At 44.4% G+C, this 23,726-nt stretch overlaps 1 protein-coding gene across 1 annotated transcript in view; it reads left to right on the plus strand.

Moving 5' to 3' along the window:
* The window catches only part of KIZ (kizuna centrosomal protein), a 737,711-nt gene that overhangs the window by 65,320 nt on the left and 648,665 nt on the right, over nucleotides 1-23,726 (plus strand). The window contains exon 2 of the mRNA XM_069236553.1: nucleotides 16,509-16,571. Within this exon, the coding sequence (XP_069092654.1) occupies nucleotides 16,509-16,571 (63 nt within the window). The remainder of the gene's footprint in view (nucleotides 1-16,508; nucleotides 16,572-23,726) is intronic.

Here is a 23,726-nt window from a genome sequence, read left to right on the forward strand (position 1 = left end):
TCACAATCGCAGTGGCAGGTTTTACACCCCCACCTCCAGAGCCTGCACCTTCATGCCTGGAGATTGAACGGGGCAACCTGAGTTCCTTTTCTCTCCCACCTGAGGTAGTGGATGTTATTTTATCGGCCAGGCAACACTCCACTAAATCTATCTACGCTAGCAGGTGGGCTAAATTTGTGTGTTGGTGTGGAGAAAGACAAATTGATCCCTTACGTGCCCACTTATCAGATGTCTTGTCTTTTGCTTTGTCCCTGGCACAGAGGGGTTGTGCAGTAGCTACTGTTAAGGGTTACTTGTCTGCCCTGTCAGCCTTTATTTGTCTTCCAGACCAGCCTTCTTTGTTTAAATCTCCAATAGTGCTTAGATTCTTGAAGGGCCTTATGAATAAATTCCCTCCATCTCCTTTTGTTATGCCTCAATGGGATTTGACCTTGGTTTTAACTTTCCTTATGGGGTCCCCTTTTGAGCCTATGCATTCTTGCCCCATAAGCTTATTAGTTCTTAAAACGGTTTTCCTGGTTGCAATTACCTCTGCAAGGAGAGTGAGTGAGTTGCAGGCTCTATCTGTAAAGCCCCCTTATACATCTTTTTATGGGGATAAGGTGGTGTTGAGGACCAAGGCTGCTTTCCTTCCGAAGGTTGTTTCACCCTTTCATTTGGCCCAGACAATTACTCTATCCACGTTTTATTCTCCGCCTCAGCCTTCAAAGGAAGAAGAGAGACTCCACCGCTTGGACCCAAAGAGGGCGCTAAGCTTTTATATAGACAGAACAAAGGATTTCAGGCTGGAGGATCAGCTTTTCATCGGATACGTGGGAAAGAGGAGAGGAAAGGCAGTCCACAAGAGAACACTCTCCAGGTGGGTTGTTCTTTGCATTAAAATGTTTTACTCTTTAGCAAAGAAGGAACCCCCTGATGGTATAAGAGCTCATTCCACCAGAGCTAAGTCGGCCTCTTCGGCCTTGGCTAGGGGTGTTCCTGTGGTCGACATCGGCAAGGCCGCAACTTGGTCATCCCTTCATACTTTTGCGAAGCATTACTGCTTAGACTCTGAGGTCAGAAGGGATGGCCATTTTGCACGGTCGGTGCTGCAGGATTTCTTGGTTTGACCATTCAGGCACCCTCCACCGAGTGCGGTACTGCTTTGGGACTCTATTCATTAGGTGAGGAATCCACAGGTAGTTGTATCCATCAGAAGAACGAGTTACTTACCTTCGCTAACGACTTTTCTGGTGGATACATTAGCTACCTGTGGATTCCTCACTGTCCCACCCGCCTCCCCGTTGCCTGTCTGGTCTAATCAAGTAGTTCTTGAGTGTGCTCCTCTTGGTTTTGAGGACTTGTATATATTCTGTACATATGTTCATATTTATATATATATATTGTTCATATAAGTATATATTTGTTTAAAAAAAAAAAAAAAGGGGGAAGGACTGTATTCTCAGAATGATGTGTTTGTTTGGAATATCATTAAATATTTCCATTGTTCTTTCATCTCAATGGCCTATTATTCTCAGGCACGTAACAAATGTTGGTACTGACATCGGCGAGGACCTCTTATTGCCTGTATGACATCAGACGGCGTCGCGTGGGCAACTGTGACGTCCTCGTCGACGTGCAGAAGCTAGGAAGAAGATTTCCGTCGAGTGCTGGCGCAATGGGGGTATTCATTAGGTGACGAATCCACAGGTAGCTAATGTATCCACCAAAAAAGTTGTTACCGAAGGTAAGTAACTCGTTCGTTGGGCCAATAGTTGGATTGGACAGGTTAGGATTTTATTTTTTGATAAAGGTGCCATATGTTTGTGTTTCAGTGTTACTGAATTGGTTGTTTGGATGGAAGAGACTGATCATTTGGAGTGTTATTGTTAGGGAGTCGGTAATACATTTAAACATCTTGGCTGAGTAGGGAGTCCAGAAGGAATGATGAAGTAGCCAAGATGAATCCTGCTTTAGCGGCTTTGTTAATGAAGACAAGGGTAAAGCTGGAAATGTCTCCGCTGAAGGTGGTCAAGTCAACAGAATGTTTTTCCAAATTATTGCTAAGATGAAGAGGGACTTGGGGAGCAAGTATGTGCCTGAATGTAGCATTACTTTGCAAGTGAAGGGTGTTGCAAGAGATTTGGAGGACTGCCTGTGGCTGACGGTTCAAAAGGGCCTGTGATACATTTGAAGAGAAATGCCCTCTTGTGTTGCTATTAGGTCTTTCACAGCAACTTGTCAAGATTGTGTGCCACAAAAGTGGATTTTGTAGATGTATTTGTTCTCTGAAAGACCTGTTTTCCTCTACTTGTGTTGAAGAGTGCTCCCTCATTGTGGTACATAAAGATTGCCTTTCATATGGTAAAGTACTTATGTCGTCGTTGGACTCTTGCTCTAGGCAAGACTGCTGGTTTAGGGATGACAGAACCTTTGTAGGTGACTAGGCCAATCCTACAAGTCACAACTGTCACCTCAACCCTCCCAGCGCACAAGCAGTACCTCACCAAAAACCCAAACAGTAGAAGGTGATTTGTGGCAGCCTATATACATGGACTCAAGAGTGCGCCATCTCAGGGGAGTCTTGGTTAAATGGTGATTACCCTAATCTCACATGAGCAACATCTCTCAGTCTTACACAGGTAATGAAAGAGATGCAGTGAAGTTTTCAATAGGTTTGATTAACAAAACTGCAATCTACTGCAAATTGCATGGGCTTCAATGATTAGGATGAAGGATGAACGATGCAAGAAACAGACTGTAAAAATCAGAGTCCTGAATACAAAGACCCCCGCCCTTTTGCAATAATCTAAGATGTAAAGCAGGTGTGAAATAAACCCTAACACCCTAGCATGATGAGCGTAATCTCTAACCTAACGGGAGCTATGTGCGTTAAACGTAATCTGCCAGTACCATGTCCATGAGAAGAGCCCCTCAACCGTCGTTACCTTGGAATGAGGTCTCTAGATCAGACTCCGTGGTGACACGAAGGCTGGGTCTGCATCAAGGCGACAGATAGCATAGATAGCGTTGATGGCATCTGGTAGGAATCCCTCTGATAATCATGTCGGTGTGAGATTAATTTTTACAGATGTTATAGGACCCCTGACGCAGGTATGTTCCCAAACAATAAATAAAAAGGCATGCTTGGGGCAGCAATTATATAAACAATTCCCTGAAAAGGTACATAATGTTTCTGTCACACGAAAGTGGGAAAGTACATGATGTGAATACCTACGTATCTCATTTATCTTTGACACTGATAGTGACGCCCTTACAGAACGGCACTGATGACGTGAAACTAAAACATCTTCCTAACTATAAACCTCGTAGCCATCTTGGAAGAAATAATTAAATAAATGTGCTTAAAAGGTTAAAAATCACTAGGTGACGGGGTACAGGTCTGCAAGCTAGAAGGCAAAGCTAAAGTCCCAATTCCCATTACAATGTAATAGAATCTACTACATTTTTTGGGGGACCAATGTAGGAAGCTTGCCCGGTGTGTGGTGAGCACCTATGGTGTTATCATCTTATACCAGGTCAAGGTATCCCCTATTAGTGAGGTGTAAACAATGTCTAGGAAGCCATACCCCAGGATATGGCCCAAAATGTAACATCAGCCACCTGGAGGAGCTCTGGGCACCACCCCTGGGATGGTGATGAGCAGGAGAGTGGTTAATCCCCTTTCCATTGTCCAGTTTTGCACCAGAGCAGGGATCAGGTGTCCTTGGACTGGTGCAAACCGGTTTATGCAAGGAAGGTACCATATGTGCCTTTCAAAGCATACCAGTGGCTTGAGAGGCTACCCCTCCCAAGCCATGTAACACCTATTTCCAAAGGAAGAGGGTGTTGCCTCCCTCTCCCAAAGGAAATCCTGCTTGAGCAGGCTAAGCAGCAGGAGGGCGGAAACCTGTCTGTGGGGTGGCAGCAGCATGGGCTGCCTGAAAAACCCCAGAAGGCAGGTAGGAGCAATGCTGGGGGTCCCCTGAGGAGCCCCCAGAGTGCTTGGAATCATACAGCCAATACTGGCAACAGTATTGTGGTATGATTCCAACATGTTTGATAGCAAACATGACCAGGTTCGGAGTTACCATTATGTAGCTGGACACAGGTGACCTGTGACCAGTACACAGGTAAAATGGCTTCCCCGCACTTACGAAGTCCAGGAGAATGGAGCTGGAGTTCGTAGGGGCACCTCTGCTCATGCTGGGGTGCCCTCACATATAGGTACTTGCACCCTGCCCTCTGGGATAGGAGGAACTGCCATAGGGGTGACTTACAGTGTCCTGGTGCAGTGACCTGTGGTGAAAGGGTGCATGCACCTTTTCGGGCAGGCTGCAATGACAGGACTGCAGACACATTTGACATGGGCTCCCATGGGTGGCACAGTACATGCTGCAGCCCATGGGGAACCCCTGGTGCCCCAATGCCCTGGGTACCCAAGTAACAAATACTAGGGAGTTGCATGGGGGCACCAATATGCCAAATGTGGGGTTTGTTAAGTCCTTAGCAACCAAATTTAGGGGAGAAAGCACAGGCACTGGGGTCCTGGTTAGCAGGATCCCAGTGAACACAGTCAAAACACACTGACAGCAGGCAAAAAATGAGGTTAACCATGCCAAAAAGAAGGTACTTTCCTACAATCAACATTTATTTTTCCTCATCAGACATTTCCTGGGGGAAAGAGAGGGAAAATCACTCAAAGAAAAAAGATTGAGGAAGAGTAAAACAGTAAAATTGTCACAAACTGAGAAAGCAGGAATCTGCAGCAGTGAGATTAAGGGGCATGGAGTGTCTGGTAGTGGATTGAAGAGGTATGGGTTGCATTTATGCCTGTGCAGTTTTCAGTATTTGGTGAACCAATGTTTAATTGCATCAGCAGCAGCTACTAAGCAGAGCTCTGGGCACCACCACTCATTCTTTTACATATGAAGCACTGGGTAACCCCCATAATATAACTATATCAAGGCAAACATTTAATTTAACTCAAAAGATAAATAGGCTGCTCTAATAGCCTGGAAAGCCCTGAAAAAGTAAGATAGTAGAGCCCTTCCTGGAAGTTGCTCCATAAAATTGTCCTGCTGTAGTGGCAGGCTCACTACCTCATCCATCTGCACCTTCTGTACTATCTGAGGCTAATGTTATATAAAAAAAGAAAATCAATAGCCGCGCCAATACTGACCTAAGACATCTCTTTCCATTGGCACTAATGGCCAGCCCCCTCAGCGATATATGTATAGGTACTAGAAAGTAATTCAGAGTGAGTCGCACTCTTTGGCACTCATCAGTTAGCCAAAGTTAGCCAAAACAGTAGTTGATTTTAAAAAAGAGCTCCAAGTCCTTAATCTGTGCTCATGGGTCCTCAGGCTACAGTCATGCTTTTGATGGAAAAACACCACCATGTCCAGCTACCTCAAATGTTTGAGACTGCTAAAAAGGTAGATCTGCCCACCATATCTATTAGTTTACCACATGATGACTGGCTGGGCCATCCAGGTTTCTGGTACTGATATCACAAGGCAATTTATTCAGTTCCTTCTACTTTAGAGGTCAGATGGGAATGCAGTAGAACAGCGGTTTTGATGGATGCATCTTCCTGTGGAATCCTCATCTTTTGAATATCCCCAATGTGTCAGCATTCCACGGAAACCTTTCTCCATAGCGCTCCAAGTCGACGAGGACGTGATAATGCTACGGCTCCGTACGCGATTGAGTCTGACATCATCAGAGCCATAAGAAGTCCTCGTCAGCGTGCTGATATCCATTCCCTTTTTTCCACGCCTTTGACGCTTAACAGTTTTTTCTTCTCTCCCTATAGTTTTCTGTTGGTAACAGTGTTTCAGGTTAGAAAAACAGTAGATTCTTTTTTTTCTGCAACAATGTCTCAGCCGAAGAAGGCCTGATTCAAGCCCTACCAGGAGTGTGATGGTCAGATGTTGATCAAGGACCCTCATGATGACTGTCTCCGGTGTCTCAGGCTGGACCCCAACATCAGTGCCCATTCTTCGTGCCAGATGAACCCAAAGGTCTTGAAAGAAAAAGAGATCAAACTATTTGTTGCCAAAGCGAGGAAGGAGAAGAGAAGTTTGTATTTTGAACCCATTGAGGACCAGATAATTGACCTACATCCAGATGTGAATGTCTTTGAACAACATCGACAGATGTCAGAGAGGTTAAGACTGTCAAAATATTCAGATCTAGATGTCCTAATTCCTACCACTGAAATGCCAGGTTGTGGCTGATGAGGATGTGAATAAGTGTTTTAAGGTATATATTGAAAAGGATAGTGTTGTTGAATGGCTATGCAGTTGTCAGGTTTGGTTTGTGGTGTACTGTTTTGTAAGAAGGGTTTGAGCTATGTCAAGGCAATATCCTTCACCCAGAAGTGTGTAGAGAGCTTGGTACACAGCATGTAGTTTTCTAAGGTGTCAAAAACAGATAGAGGAGGACAGAGTAAGACAAACATAGTAGGTGGATGTAGGAAGTTGGCTCTGTATATACTATTTCAAAGTAAGAAATAGTGTGCACAGAGTCAAAGGGTTCCCCTTAGAGGTAAGATAGTGGCAAAAGTAGATAATTCTAATGCTCTATTTTGTGGTAGTGTGGTCGAGCAGTAGGCGTATCAGAGGGTAGTGTTAAGCATTTGTTGTACACACACAGGCAATAAATGAGGAACACACACTCAAAGACTTACTCCAGGCCAATAGGTTTTTATATTGAAAAATATCTTTCCTTAGTTTATTTTAAGACCCTCAGGTTCAAGATTTACACCAAACACTTTAAATGTAAGGTACTTCACTTAGATACTTTAGGAACTTTGAATGAACACAATATCATGTACAGTCTTGGCAATAAGCTATTTTCAAAGTGGACACTGTGCAAAAATCAACAGTTCCTGGGGGAGGTAAGTAAAGGTTAGATTAGGAGGTAAGTAAAACACTCACAAGTCTCAGTTCTGGGGCATAGGCAGCCCACCGTTGGGGTTTCAAGGCAACCCCAAAGTTACCACACCAGCAGCTCAGGGCCGGTCAGGTGCAGAGGTCAAAGAGGTGCCCAAAACACACAGGCGCCTATGGAGAACAGGGGTGCTCCGGTTCCAGTCTGCCAGAAGGTAAGTACCTGCGTCCTCTGAGGGCAGACCAGGGGGGTGTTTGTAGAGCACTGGGGAGTGGGGGGGCACAAGTAGGCACACAAAACACACCCTCAGCCGCACAGGGGCGGCCGGGTGCAGTGTGCAAAGCAGGCGTCAGGTTTCAGGTAGGAAACAATGGAGGGACCAGGGGGTCACTCTAGCGGTGCAGGCAGGCAAGGGGAGCTTCTCGGGACAGCCATCACCTGGGCTAGGCAGAGGGTCTCCTGGGGGTCACTCCTGCGTTGAACTTCGGTTCCTTCAGGTACAGGGGGCTACGGGTGCAGTATTGGTTCCAGGCCTCGGGTCCCTTGTTACAGGCAGTCGCAGTCAGGGAGAGCCTCTGGATTCTCTCTGCAGGCGTCGCTGTGGGGGCTCAGGGGGGTCGTCTCTGGTTACTCATGGCTCGCAGTCGCCGGGGAGTCCTCCCAGAGGTGTTTGTTCTCTGGATCTCGAGCCGGGGGCGTCAGGTGCAGAGTGTGAAGTCTCACGCTTCCGGCAGGAAACGTGCAGTCTTGGAAAGTTGCCTCTTTGTTGCAAAGAAGTAGCTGGTTTTGAACAGGGCTGCTGTTCACAGGAGTTTCTTGGTCCTTTAGTCCAGGGCAGTCCTCTGAGGCTTCAGAGGTCGCTTGTCCCTGTCGGATGCGTCGCTGGTGCAGGTTTTCGAAGTTGGAGACAGGCCGGTAGGGCTGGGGCCAAAGCAGTTGTCGTCTTCCTCCTTCTCTGCAGGCTTGCAGGTTAGCAGTCCTTCTTGTTTCTTCAGGTTGCAGGAATCTGATTTCCTGGGATCTGGGGAGCCCCTAAATACTGAATTTAGGGGCGTGTTTAGGTCTGGGAGGGCAGTAGCCAATGGCTACTGTCCTTGAGGGTGGCTACACCCTCTTTGTGCCTCCTTCCTGTGGGGAGGGGGGCACATCCCTAATCCTATTGGGGGAATCCTCTAAACTCAAGATGAAGGATTTCTCAAGGCAGGGGTCACCTCAGCTCAGGACACCTTAGGGGCTGTCCTGACTGGTTGGTGACTCCTCCTTGTTTTTCTCATTATCTCCTCCATCCTTGCCGTCAAAAGTGGGGGTAGTGGCCGGAGGGGCGGGCATCTCCACTAGCTGGGATGCCCTGGGGCGCTGTAACAAAAGGGGTGAGCCTTTGAGGATCACCGCCAGGTGTTACAGTTCCTGCAGGGGGAGGTGAGAAGCACCTCCACCCAGTACAGGCTTTGTTCCTGGCCACAGAGTGACAAAGGCACTCTCCCCATGTGGCCAGCAACATGTCTGGTGTGTGGCAGGCTGGCAGAAACTGGTCAGCCTACACTAGAAGTCGGGTAGGTATTCAGGGGGCATCTCTAAGATGCCCTCTGGGTGTATGTTACAATAAATTTCACACTGGCATCAGTGTGCATTTATTGTGCTGAGACGTTTGATACCAAACTTCCCAGTTTTCAGTGTAGCCATCATGGAACTGTGGAGTTCGTGTTTGACAAACTCCCAGATCATATACTCTTATGGCTACCCTGCACTTACAATGTCTAAGGTTTTGCTTAGACACTGTAGGGGAATAGTGCTCATGCACATATGCCCTCACCTGTGGTATAGAGCACCCTGCCTTAGGGTTGTAAGGCCTGCTAGAGGGGTGACTTACCTATGCCACAGGCAGTGTGAGGTTGGCATGGCACTCTGAAGGGAGTGCCATGTCGACTTAGTCATTTTCTCCCCACCAGCACACACACACATGAGTGTGCATGTGCTGAGTCAGGGGTCCCCAGGGTGGCATAAGACATGCTGCAGCCCTTAGAGACCTTTCCTGGCATCAGGGCCCTTGGTCCCAGGGGTACCAGTTACAAGGGACTTACATGAGTGCCAGGGCTGTGCCAATTGTGGAGACAAATGTACAGTTTAGGGAAAGAACACTGGTGCTGGGGCCTGGTTAGCAGGGTCCCAGCACACTTTCAGATCATAACTTAGCATCAGCAAAGGCAAAAAGTTAGGGGGTAAGCATGCCAAGGAGGCATTTCCTTACAGTGGATTTCTTCCCATGTAGCTTACAGTTCATTTTCTGTGCCATATAGTGTGCAGACCACTGATCTGGCAAAGTCTAGGAAGGGGTGTGTTTCACAGTCAGTTTGAAGTTGGATGGAATCCAATTGATCAAACATTTTACCTGCAGAAGAGATATTTGAGCTGGGCCAATAGTTGTATTAAACAGGATAGGATTTTATTTTTTGATAAAGGGGCAATACGTTTGTGTTTCAGTGGTACTAAATTGGTTGTTTGAGTGGAAGAGACTAATAATTTGGAGTTATATTGTCAAGGAGTGGGTAATACATTTAAACATCTTGGCTGAGTAGGGAGTCCAGAAGGAATGATGAAGTAGCCAAGATGAATGTTGTTTTGGGGGGGGTTGTTAACGGAGACAAGGGTAAAGCTGGAAATGTCTCCGCTTAAGGTGGTCGAGTCGACATGTTGTTTTTCCAAATGATTGCTAAGATGAAGAGTGACTTGAGGAGCAAGTATGTACCTGAATGTAGTATTACTATACAAGTAGATTGTGAGGATTGCCTGTGGCTGACGGTTCAGTAGTGCCTCGTGATACATTTGTGTCAGGTCTCATAATGAACCCAAAAAAGACGGTGCTGGTTCCTTTGGCTAACACGCATGACTGCTTCGACTGGCAAGATATGATAACCCTGCGCAGACTCAGCTTTAAATATCTGGGTGACCCTTTTGCCTGAGTTGTCGTGGGCGAAAAATATAGATCCGCTCCTAGCCCGCGTAAAGGCGGGCTTGCTAAGGTGGCAAGCATTGCCCTTAAATGTGTTGGGCCATGTGGCCCTGTACAAGATGATGGTCTTACCCAGACTTTTATATGTATTTCAGAACTTCCCCTTCCCGATTCCATGCTCTTGGTTCAAAGCACTAGAGAGAGCCACTGCCTTGTTTATATGGAAGGGGGCCAGACATCGAGTAGCGACACAACATTGCCAAAGGGGTGTATACGACAGGGGTCTGGGGGCTTCGGATCCCTATCTCTAGGATTTGGCAACCCAACTCCTGGTGATTCATGAATGGTTCAATGGAGGATGGGCAGACCCGGCCTATCAGGTAGAGTTAGAGACTTTGGGATTCCCAGCTATCCTAGATATATTATATGGTACACCCATCCCCTGGGACATGGTAGAGGTAACTAAGATAGTCTTCATGGCGTGGCGCGCTGCGCTAAGACTCACCCGTTGGAATGCGGTGATTACCCACCAGACCCCGTTGTGGAGGGGGACATGGTTGAAAGAGACAGCGGCGCTGAAAGGGTTTGTGGGATGGGATCTGTTGGGCATATCACTGGTCGGGGACGTATGGAAAGGTAACACATTGAAATCATTTCAAGACCTTCAGGCAGACTTCCAATTGGCACACACGCAGTTCTTTAAATACCTACAACTATGACATGCTCTGGGGGAACATCTGCCGAACGCAAGCCCTCTGCCGGAGTTCAGCTCGCTTGAGGCCAAACTGCTAATGGGTAGCATGGGAGAGAAAGGTATTTCCCAAATTTACAAAATGTTAATTAATAATACTCCGGGAGACCTGAACCCACTGAGAGCCAGATGGGAGTCAGAAGTGGGGGCTCTGGATGAGGCGGAATGGATGGAGGCCTTGATGGCACCGAGGGGGCTGGTGGTATCGGCGAGACTCCGTACAGTGCAATTTTATTACCTACACAGGGCATATTTGACGCCGCTCTGGATGTGCCGGGCTGGTCTGCAGCCCACAGCTCAATGTCCTAGATGTTCTGCAGACTTCCTTCATATGGTCTGGTCATGTCCGGTGCTACAGATATATTGGGGAAAGGTAGTACGAGAACTCAGTGGCATACTGGGGTTAGAGATGCAGATGTCTGCAAAACTGATTTTGTTGGGGGTGATGGATAACATGGGTGGAACACGAGCGAAACGCGCTCTTGCGGGTACTGCCCTGCTCGTAGCCAAGAGGGATATCGCGGCTACTTAGAACTCCTCTAGGGGCCCGTCACTGCAGCAGTGGAGAAGAGGAGTGGACTGGTGTGCTGGGCAAAAAAAACTGAAGTATGAAGCTCGGGGTTGCCCTCGAAAACATGATAGGGTGTGGAAGCCATGGCTGGAGGTAATGGGTTAGGTGGTGGCAGGGTAGTCCTGTTACGCATATTCGGTATTTATTTAAATGCCTTGTTGTCGATGCTTAATGATGCTATGGACTGGGAACTTTCACAATGTCCTGTCTCACATGTTTTGCACCTGCACCTTTAAAATAATAAAAGTATGTTTATCAAAAATAAATATATATATCCTGGAGAAAGGAGGAGTTGGTAATATTTATGGAAGATACCCCAAAAAGTGTCATAATGCTACAGTATTTTCAATTGTTGTGCTGTTTGACAAATGTCATTGCCACAAACTTGTTTATTAACTTATAATAGTTACTATTCAAATTGTGTGGACTAGGATAGGAGTTTAATATGTATTCCTAGCTTCCAGTGTTCATGAGTTTATCTATTCATGATGAAAGAGGGTTTGAGTTCCTCTAAGTATTCCAGTTCATTTCACAGGACAGATCATTACCTAGCACTCACCCTACTCATGTAATGCTCCATGGGTTGCAGAGGTTGCAGTCTATCAGGAACTCTGTCTCATATTGGTGCATTTAATAAGTCCTCCGCACCAGAGGTTGTATAAAACCATTTTCTCAGGCTGTGATATGGAGAGTGGTCTTGAAATGATAAGCTGGTTTGTCAGAGACTGTCCTCCTCTCTCATTTCTTGATGAAAGGAAACAGTTGGTTGTTTTTCTGCCATTTACTTCAGAGCCCAGAGACGTCGGTTGTAGGGTCGCTCGGGGACTTATATTTTTCCCTTTTTGTCAAGTTATGCATTTGTCCTCTAACAACATTTCTCCTAGTTGGGGGCCATGTTTACCCGCTTGCTGATGGCAAACATCTAATGTTTGGGTTGCCTCCATATTGAGTTTCAGAATACTGCCCCTCTTTGACCAGCTGTCTTTTCCCGTATGCCATGCTGAATGTCAATTGATTTTTCAAATCTTTCCATGAACACAAAGTTCTTGATGTTTCCACCTGGAATAATACTGTCTTCTCCCAAGTCATCCCGTGCCATTGTGAGTGGTAGGTAATCTGAAAATGTATATTTGCACCAACCTGACTTTCGGTCACCAAAATGATCAGCATCTGTTTTCTACGATTGAAAATCCTCAAGAGAGTACTCCATTTTATCAAGCCACAGCTTAATGTCCATTTGGTCCACACCCTGCTCTAGTCTTCACCTGACTATTGTGATTTATGTCTAGAAAACCTTCTGCATCATTTTTTTAGTGGCGCAAAATGCAGCAGCTTCTTTTATCACAGCCCTTTCCAAATGTAAGCACATTATCTTGGTCCTTTCAACGCTATACTGCCTGCCAGTTCGCATGAATGTCTATTTTAAGGCCATTGTTATCATTCACAGAGCAATCTACCAAAATACCACTGACTTCCTAGCAGGAAGGGCTTTATGTTCAAGACTGTCTTCATGGTTGTAAATCAATACCTACGGTAACGGGACCTTTTCTGTAGCAGCGGCCACATTTTGGAATTTCTTTCCCATACCCTTGTGTGCTGGACCAGTTTGCCTTAATTTATGTCCAACTTAGAAATTGATTGCCTGATTGTTTACCCTTACCCTTTTCCCATCATTTCCTGGATGTTTTATTCTTTAGGCAATGGCTTTATTCGTGTAATGTTGTCTTTATTTGCTTGTTGTGTTACCAAGATAGCGCAAGACGTTTTTGTATATTTGCATTTATGACTGAATGAAACAACACCTCTAAACCTGGCTAGAACAGAGTCATGCTGCATCTGTGTGTCCTGGTGAACTTGGCCACCTTCCTTTGTTCGCTTTTAATTAGACTTTTAGCACGAGCCAATCTGTGTGCCATGAACAGAATGCTTCAGTGCTAGTGATTTTAAATCATAATTTTGTACAACATTTTTTTGTTTCGCCCAAGTAACAAGCCAAGAGGCAGTTAATGAGGTCATACTTTAGTAATGTATCAGGTGGGCACATAGTACAGTGGGATTAAACATTGCTGCTGTTACAACGAGTGGGGTCTAAAGTATGGTGCACTGGCAGCAATAAATAAATTGATTATCACTTCTTACACATGGTATACACTCTGAAAGTCATCGAAAGGAGCTTACACGGGGACCATATGTTTTTGAATCCTAAACGTACATCCTGGCTTGTTGCATCCTTAATTTCATTGCAAGATTTGCTACTAGCTGTACATTTATTCTTCATAATTATTAAATATTTCCCGGCGTTTTGTCTAAGTGATCTGAGTTGTAGCTGTATTCATTTCTGTAGCCAACTAGTGCTGTCTAACCCGTAATAAATTTGCCTTCTTAGTAGAAAGGTTTGTTTGAACTCAGTCCTCAGAAATAAAAGGAATGTCGCTAGAACAGTAAATTGGAGTTGTAGGGATTCAAGCAATTAAACTGGTAAAAAGCAGCGGTTCCATTCATTGGATTTTTTTTATATTGTCAAGGACTGCCACCCATTATTAATGATGATTTTCTGAATGAGGCTGGTCATGGCGCTCTACCCCTCTGGTTCATCAAATTAAAGCCAAGGATTTTGAGCTATAACTTGCTAAGTTATTTTCACTGATATTATGTGACTGACAACTTAGTCAGAGTGTTTTTTAAAATTTTTATTTCTGCTTTCGTTAGGGGGCGTCTCTAAAGTCACACCTGGAAAATGTTCAGCCTGTGACATGCTTCAGTGCAGAAAATAACTACATCAATCGAATGTATGTTAGCAGTTTAGTTCATCAGTGACTTGGGGCTGCTGGAGGTAGTTAGCCCTGTCTATTTGTTTTTGGACTTCTTGTGACGTTATTTAAAGCACTGCGTTCTTAAATATGGAGCAGGATTTGAGACATTGTAAATTGCCATTCAAGGTAAAATGGATGAATCCTCTTTGGTTATGTTCATGCATTTTAATTGAATGAAGGATATGAAGTTTACATTTTTACCTGGTCGTTTCATAGTGCGGTGTATGAATGAACAAGTGCATTTAAGCTATCTAAGAAGCAGATGATCTTTAAAAAAAAGAAAAAAAAAAAAAGAAAATTGTCCTAGTTTGTTACCCCAGTATTCTCCTTCACAACTAGGGTATTAAATTACCTGTCTCGCAGGATGAGCTTACAGCTCAACCAGTCACTTTATAGAATTCCAGACAAATCATTACCCTGCATGTGGAGTATCTGTGGGACCTCTAAGTCGTCCAAAGGTTAACTCAGATTTCAATAACAAGTTCTTAAAGTGTGCAATAATATTGGTACAAAAGTATCACCAGTTTTTTTTAATTGAAATTCACTAATTTCTAAAGAGGTTTCTGATTGTGTTTCTTTTACTTCTTTGCAATCGGAATGAGATTGTCATAGGGTCAAATGAAGATAAGACTTTGGGCCTCATTACAACATTGGCGGGCGGCGGTTGTAACTGCTGTGCGGCCGCCAATGTGGCCGCACTCCCGCGGTGCCCATTTTGACATCCCCGCTGGGCCGGCGGACGGAAAAAGAATTTCCGCCCGCCGGCCCAGCGGGGATGTGGGGCGCAACATGGGAGCCGGCTCCAAATGGAGCCGGCGGTGTTGCGGCTGTGCGACGGGTGCAGTTGCACCGTCGCGCTTTTCACTAAGCTGCATGTGGCCTTGTCAGGGGGCCCCTGCACTGCCCATGCTAGTGGCATGGGCAGTGCAGGGGCCCCCAGGGGCCCCGCGACTCCCCATACCGCCAGCCTTGAACCGCCAGGAAAAGGCTGGCGGTAGGGGGACTCGTAATCCACTGGGCAGCGCTGCTAGCAGCGCTGCCCTGGCGGATTACAACCGCCGGGGCCATTGTGGTGGGAAACCGCCGGCCCCGGCGGTGCAACCGCCGCAGTCGTAATGTCCCTGGAAGCACCGCCAGCCTGTTGGCGGTGCTTCCGTCATTTCAGCCCTGGCGGTCCCGTACCGCCAGGGTTGAAATGACCCCCTAAATGTCCTACTCTATATTTACAAAATGTCTGCACGTCTCCCTGGGGTCAACACACATAACTTAAGCAAATGAGACTTGCATTTACCATTTTATACTAAAGACTGTCAGTTCTTAAAACTGCAGTAGTTGAAATCAGAAACTGAAGCTCGTTTCGACATTGTCAGCTCAATAATCTCACATGAAAGTGTTTATCCATGCGGTCCAGAGATACGAGTATGTCTTTTTTGCCATAGCACTACATAATGTGGTTCATCATTTTTAAACACTATCAAGTTCCCTGTAAAATTACACATTCATAACTGTGTCGTATTTAAATAAAAGCTTAAACATAGCTTGCTTATTTAGCAAATATGTTTTATAGTTTTTATTGTGTGCTAATGGTTTCATTGACGTGTACAGCTGTTAGTGCACTTGAAGGATTTCATGTGCAACAGTAGCTTCTATCCACGCTAAATGTTGAATACAGTAGCATCACTGAGAGGGCTCCACATCATGAAGTACTACACTACATTGAATGCTCATCCGCAGTGACTGCGCCGTTTCCCTCCCCTGTTCTGATTGCAGAAAAATGAAAAACTAGATGACACCTAATTTGATCTCATCATAGCAATCAACTGTTAACTCCATATAAGAAACAAGGCAGTCTATAGTGCCCAAGACTCTGCCGGAGGATCTTTGCTATTCCTTTACCGGAAGTACAAAAAAAGCCCACTGTTCCTCGCGGTATGCCTGATTGAGCCCTCTAGGACGAATATGATCAGAGTCAAGTCCTCACATTCCCGGCTTGTGCTCTAATTTCTGCCCTTGTCCTTTCATTTCACGGAGCGCAGTCATAATCCAGTGTGATTGCTTAGCCACTCTGATGGGAAGAGGGTGTTTCACTATCTGCATGTCCCTGCATTTGGAATAGCCCTTGAGTGATTAAGCTGTTGACCATGCTGTGTAGTGCAGGGAAATTAGCAACTGAGGTTGGAAGTGCCGCCTCCTCTGAGCTGAAAAAAAAGAATTTAGCAATAGCTGAGCAATGGAGGCCCTGCATGCTAAAATATGTCAGAATGTGATTCTCAATGTTTCTATTTTTTAAAGAGTTTTTATATCACAAGATTTTTTTTTATTTTTAGCATATCTGAAACTGTAGTGTTTCTGTGACTTTTTACCATGTCTGACTTCTCACTTGCAAAAATACTGGATATTGCAATGTCGGTGAAGATGTTCAAAAACATGTTTAAAAGTACCTAATACACTGTATAGCACTTTATGATTATATTTTCGTTATTTTTCTACATACATCTGGTTCTGCCTCCTCGCTTAATGATTTTGTGTTTTCTCTCCTATTTTCAGTGAAAAGAGGAGGTTGGAGCTGGAAAGAAAACTCTTTGACTACAGCCAGTCAAACCGCGCCATGTAAGGAATTAGAAGCATGTGTGAAGGAAGATACTTTTTCTGTTTATTCCTGTTTTGAAAATGAGCATCGTTTTTTTTAAAATTCTGAATAGGTGGTGGAAAGAAAACAGTAAATAAATCCTTTCATATGTGTTGTTGTCAATATGGAACAATATATACCTTAAAGTGAGAAATTGGAAAACGAGTTTCTATTGATATACTAACAAATCAATGTAATACTTTTCTTTAAATAGTATGGTACCTCTAGTAGGGTCAGAATGTACATTTATGAACACTATTTTATACTGCAGTCAGTGTCTTAACCATACCTCTTTCTGTTGCCTCACAATTACATCCACTACGTGTTTTCCTACCCATTGTGCATCTTTTATATTGTGTTCTCTACTCCATAGTCCTAAAAAATTGTTTCTAAAGAAACATTTTTGTTGTAAACGCACAGAGTACAGATTATTTCAGTGTCTGCCTTTTGATAATTAAGTATTTAATTGATATAACTTATTTACATTTTACCTTTGTTTATCTCTAACCCATCTCGATCTAGTGCTATACAGATTGCTGTATGCATCGTATAAACGTTGTGATTGCTGTTTCTTTCTGGCTATCAAACCAGATCTGTAACGCAAAAAATATCAGTCTTATAAATGAAATCGTGTGATACACGTTTCGCTGAATTTTGTTAATCATCCTTTCCATTGAGAGAATCATTTGTACAAATTGGTCAGCTATGTTGTCTTTCGCTGGTCTACGTTGATGTCCTTTTGTATTTTGGAAGTAGATTTTTAGACTGTATGCAATTATACTACAAAATAGGAGGATGTGTTTATGTTTTTTATTGTTGGCTACGGACAGCGCATAATATCCTCGATTTTCATTTCCATGAAACCATTCTCGCTAAGGTTCCTAATCCCTCCTTGTACTTCCCGGTATTAGGCCACAATAGGTGTCGCATGACTTTAAGGTTGCAGCATAATAAACTGCATTTCATTTACATGTGTTTGGGGCATGAATTACATGAATTTAACCATTGGTTTGCCGTTTGTTTAAGCTTCAGCCAGCGTCCTGCGATTAAAATAGGCCAGAAATGTCACTGTCTGCCCTCAGCAGCATAGGCCTTAGGGAACACGAAGGAAGATGCTCAGACCCGCGTTCTTTACCATTTTTATCGGCAACCACTTTATATTTACCATGCATGATGTTTAAATATCAGATGTCATTTTGAACACTGTAACGAGGCTCACTGTTGGTGTAATAATTGTTTGTTACAGATTTGTAGAACACGAGTAAGACTATTTTTTCGTTTGGGCACAATGCATATTTGTGGATTCAGATACCTTACATGTTTAGACTTTGACTGCTTCACAAAAGGAAAGTGGAAAACGTTGGAAATAGGCTTCTGTAGAATTACTGGAAATCGAGTAGTTACTTTATGAACTTACATGAGTACCCACATGTTTAAATTTCCACACACATAAAGAGTGCAATCCCAAATGCTCACCTAGTAAACAAATAGGTATTTGCGGATATAGTTTCAATGAAAAAAATCCTCCCTTCCTTTAAATAAAAGTTAAAAATGGAAGTGTTCCCCCCCTTTCGGACCCTTCAAATGTACTTACTGATGGCATTAACAGGATTAGTTTTGCATACCTATTCAAGCTGATAAATATCATGCAAAATGGTTGTGAATGCTCACAAACATTTATGTTTCTGAGAGTGTTCACTTCATTTTGCAGTGCCACCCTCTTCCACAACACCCACATTCTCCCCATTAAACCTTACTTTTTAAATACAGAAGTTTCTCCAGATACGTATAAATGGTACACTCAGAATCCCATCATTCCTGATTATGAATCAGGGTTAGGATTGTGTGTTAAAAGATTCCTGTATTTGTTCTCCTAATTTGTAATTGTGTTTAGGCAAAAATGCTTCTATGATTGTACGATTTTACTTAATGACGTGCAGGTTCAGGTAGTATTTATTTTTCATTAAGACATAATAACCTAAAATACTCCAAAGGTGAGTTAGGAAAATCTGGGTTTTATTTGATACATGGAGGTGAGTGTTGTGTAACTTCTCCTTTTTATGCAACTCCACAGCAGCACAAAATTGCTAGAGTAGAACTTTGAATAAGAATTTTCAACTCTTCAGAATCTCTCTATCTTTCTCTACCTTCCTCCTAAATACTCTAAAGACGTACAAACTACGCACATTGATGAGGATTCAGTTCCCCTGATAATGTGAAAATCGGTAAGTTTTCATTGCCCAAGGACCAGTGATCGTAACTCCAACAGTGCAACTAGGGAAAAAAAAACAAATCATCCACTTATCTTCACACTAACCCTCAGAACGTCTTTGAAAATCCAACTTATTATCAAACAATGCCAATGTTTTTAGTAGTTGTAAATTTTTATTGTTTAGTTAAATAAAACCATTACAATGAATAAAATTAGCAGTAGAACTCTTTATCTAAATAATAAAAGCTTCTGAATAAAAGCATGTGCAATTAGGAAAGTTTGTAAGTAATTAATCAATATGTTACAAGATATATTTGTTAATGTCTGACAAGGAGGTCTTGGGGACATGCCAGGCAAACAGGTCTGTAGGTCAGTAGTTTAAAAAGATTTATGCAAAAAGTGTGTAGATTTAGGATTATGTGGACGGTCAGTGCTTTCTGGGTGCCCCCTGCCATCGCTCAGGCGATACTACGCCCTCTATCTGGTTTATGCACTGTTGACCCTCCATACTGTCTGTCACTGTGGTCGGAGATAGCAACTGCCTGAGTAAGTTGACAAATTTTGCACATCTTTCCAAAGCCTGTGCGGCTGAGTGTGAAAAGCAAACATTGGAAGCTTCCAGGCATGATCGTGCCCCCAGGGCCAAGGCTACTGGTTTAACTAGTTATCTCCTCTGGTGTTCTAAGGTGGAGCAGCAACAAAGGTGTAACCATGATTCGTTTTGAAAAGAACAAATCCTGCAAACTCTTTTGTCTCTGTGAATAGCCCATGAAGGGTTAAAATCTTTGATTGGCAGAGCTAGCCGTCACATATAGAAAATCGGCAGACGGGTTTCCGCGTTTATGGCTTCCAGTAAGTTTAGTTGTGGAGTCCCAACCAGGTAGGAAGCATTTAAGGCCTGTTCCACTGGCGAATAATTAAGGGTCGATAGGTCTTGGTCTCTGGAGATTGCCTTTAGTTGTCTATTATAGTTTTTTCCAAGTGGTGTAGGGGAGGGTTCCTACCAGGTGAGCAGAGTATTCCATCTCAAATATCTTCAATGCCTTCTTTACTTGTGAGTGCCGATGGTTGCCTGGGGTTTCAAAGAATCATTTTAAATGCTTTTTAGTGATTGTGTGTCTGCCATCCTGATACAATACTTCTGCATGGCCACCTGGCAGTCTAGACTCTGAGACTCCAAGCCTAGCTCCAGCTGTGCCTGGAATGACGGACGAGGCGTAGTTGTTGAAGGATTTTCTTTTAAGCCCTACAGTGGGATTGTTCCAAAGCTGCATCTAAGGTACTTGGATATCCAAAGTGGCCATATTGCACGGCGGAGAGGAAAGTTGCCTTCATTACCCTTAGTATTGGGGCTTCCTGTGCACTCCTTAGTTGTTGATTCAATTGGGCAATCCTATATGTGATTGCAGCGCCATTTCTTTGATTGCTGTTATCTGTGCCCCTGCGGTGCTATTTTCTATGAACAACACCAAGATAGTTGTTCTTCTTAGCTGTGCTGATGCACTGGCTGCCAAGATGCCAGATTATAATCTTTTTGTTCTTACACTTTCCGAATATAAGGACCCTTGTATTTTTACTGATTCACTTGGAGTTGGTTGCCAATGTTAAATGCATTCTGTGCGTTTAGTGCCTGCTGTAAACCGCCTCATGTATGGTCCATGATCACCATGTCGTCGGCGTATTGAATTATTTGAAGCTTAGTAGAACCGATCTTCGGTGGGACCAGACCACTGCACTCAAGGCTTTTCCCTAAGTCAGCGGTACAAAATTTGAACATTAAGGGGGCCAGGACACACCCCTACTTTAAGCCTCTACTAGTTTTAATTCTCCAGGTAGTTGAGCGATGGTCTCTTGTCACTCAGACCCATGTTTCTGAATACAGTAAGATTTTGGCACTTAGGAGTTTTGCTGGTGTGCACCATCCATCCAGCTTCCTCCATAGGACTGCCTTGTCTACCCTGTCGAATGCCGCACTGTAGTCAACGGAGCAGCAGAATAGCAGGAGACTAATCGGCCAGGACACATTTAAACAGGGACACTGGCAGTCAGTTAGGGCCTAGAGCCTCATCCTTCTTTATGTGCTTGATGATTTTTTTGACATTCCTGGAGTTTATATGTTCAGGACCTACGTGTACTGGTTCATCAGATACAACAAGCAGCTCAAACCCAGAGAGTGCTCTGATCTTTGTCCATCCTTCTAATTTCCCAATAGGCACTTCATGGGATAACGCTGATTTGGGAAGGCGGACCTGAATACTGTGTGGGTATCGTTTTTCACTATTCATTCAAAAAATCTTTTTATTCAAATTTGGGATTTACCGCTACTCTTGACCATCACACTTATAATTTCTCGCAGATCCCTCTCATTTGGAATTAAAGGATAGGACATATTTCTGTTCATCAAGGTATCGACAATACCTTTGCTTTTATTTTCTATTGAGGTATGCACCTCTGTTTTTTTGATTCACCTTCGCAATTTTGTCCCTTCTGTAATTTATTTTAGGAGTCTGGCGCTCTTTTCTTCTAAAAACACAAACATTTAGTTTGTGGGGCTGGTGTAAGGTTGCCCCTCGGTGTTTCACGTGGGTGTCATGACGGGACATGTGTGCTTCTTAGCTGTAAATGATATCGCCGAGGCCTGATGCCCAATCCAGAGCCTCGTGCGAGGTGAAGCTGGAAAAAGGGGCCACGGCAAACCCTGCAGCCAAGAAAACGAACTGCGGCCCCAGCTGCGTCCAGAGCCGATCTTCCTGCTCGGGCTGCGGCACGACAGAAGCGCATAGTCAATAACTGAGCCACCTTTAAAGGTGGGGTAAAATAAACAATCCTTCTCTTTTACCAGCATTTCTCGTTGTGCCGATACCAATTTTTAAAATGCCAAGAAGTCCTGAACGATTTGCCACCCTCTTTCCTGGGAGACAAAATCCAGTGGTCCAACTAGGCGCTGATGTTAAACTCACCCATTATTATGATTTCATAGCCGGGGTGATCGAGAATGAGCGATTCTAAGCTGTCCAGCAATCCCTGGATCGTAGCCAACTTTGATTATTTTACAGCATTTATGTAGCAGTTAACCAGTATCAGATCCACGTTTTTATGATTAAGTTTCAGGCCTCTAATAAAAACTCCATGGGCCACACTGCTGTCAGTAGGAAGTTTGGAGGCCTCTAAGTCAGCTGAATGCTTGATAAGGTTGGTAGGCTCCTGGATGGATGGCCGAAAATGCTTGAACGTGTTGCTGGTGTCAAAATCCTGTAGAAACCTGACAGCAGCGAGGGATCAAGCTCCCAGGTTTCTGAAAGCAGAGAATTTCTGTGGTGTCTAAGTAGGGCAGGGTTTCCCCACACGTTCTAATAATCCTGAGACCTGCCACGTTCCATGAGAGTATTGATAGTGATTTGATTGGTCTCAAGGACTGGTGAGCGGGGCCTTCTGCCAGGTTAGGACCTATACCTCTGTTAATTTGATGCATCAGGCAGAGGCTTCCCCCACCGACTGGGTCTGACTTTTTGCATGTTCGAACACACCTCTCTCTGGTTGCGTGTGCAAACAATAATAACACGCATGAAGCCCTTTGTTTCAAAGCCCAGCCTCGATTGCCCCCACTTGTTTCCTTTAACACACACATGTTTTTTTTTCTAAGGACTGAGTTTAAAAGGATGTGGGTATTTTACTGGCAGAGGTATATGTAGGTCAATGCCCCACTCCGTAAAGGCCACTCTTTCTGCCCATACTGTGTCTCTCTGTGCCTTTCTCTTCCAAATTGATTTAGTAACCTCTCCAGTTGAGTTTAGTAGAGGCAGCTCAAACATTACACAGTCCATATCCTCTGAGGTTATTTGCCTTAGTGCTGGGACATGACTGAAAAGCCGCAGTAGATTCCCTCTGTTTAGGGTGTCCATTTTGCCTTTTGGTTTGTATCAGGGGATGAAGAATAGTTCAGGGTAGAGCTGCCCAAACTCCTCGCTTGGTGACTGTCTCGGGGGCTGCAGTGCCACTAGCTGAGCAGCGAGGGGACCTCTGCTGAGTGGCCCAGAGTGTGACCCAATAGAGGGCACTACGCTCAAGCCAATTTGTAGGACCGTTGAGCACCTCCCTGCTGCTAGTGGCAGGCTGCAGCTCTGGAATCTCTGTAGGCTGTGCTGCTCTCTCGCTACATGGACTTGAATGCTCTGTTCTGCTCCTGCCATTTGGCTGGGATGTTGCCAGTTTCACCTGAAAGTCAACTTGCTTCACTTCTGGGCGGTTCCAGTAATTTGGAGGGGCTGTTGCCGGTTTCACCTGGAAGTCAACTAGCTTCACTTCTGGGAGGTGCCAGTCAGATTGTATTCCTTGGTCCAGAAGTACTCTCTGAGATCTGAGGCACCTCACTGTGGTTGTTACTTCCTCAGTGACTGTAGCAGGTAAGGGGGCTTGACCAACAGCTTGACCAAATGCTTTCCCAGTCAAGGAAGCTGGAGATAATATGGCATTCAGATCTTGGGACTGAGTATTTAGCTTTAGTGGAGGCATGAAAATCAGAAATAGCTTGACTGGGTTGGTGCCCTCCTGCTCTTCTGAAGGTTTAGTAGCTTTATGCCTTATTGTGGTTTTTCTTAAGAGTGTCTGCTTCTTTAGCCTCTTTTTTGCCCTTCTTGACAGGCTAGTTGTTGATACTTGGGAAGCCTTAGATGGAATGTTGCCAGGGTCTGCCTTTGCTCCATCTATTTCTGATGGTTCTTTAGAGTGTAATTGAGGCCTTAATGTGGGGACATCCTTACCTTCTCTCAGTGTTATGATTGGCGGACTTCAATCACCCTGTATATAGATTGATGCTGTGGTTGCCTGGCACTGGTTGCTTGGGACAGTGCGTCTGCTGAATAATCTGTACCTGGTACGATTGGCCAATGTGCCTTGCGGGAATGATAGAGCAGGCTGTCTGCTA

This window comes from Pleurodeles waltl, chromosome 5 (genome assembly GCF_031143425.1).
Source record: "Pleurodeles waltl isolate 20211129_DDA chromosome 5, aPleWal1.hap1.20221129, whole genome shotgun sequence".
Taxonomy (NCBI): Eukaryota; Metazoa; Chordata; class Amphibia; order Caudata; family Salamandridae; genus Pleurodeles; species Pleurodeles waltl.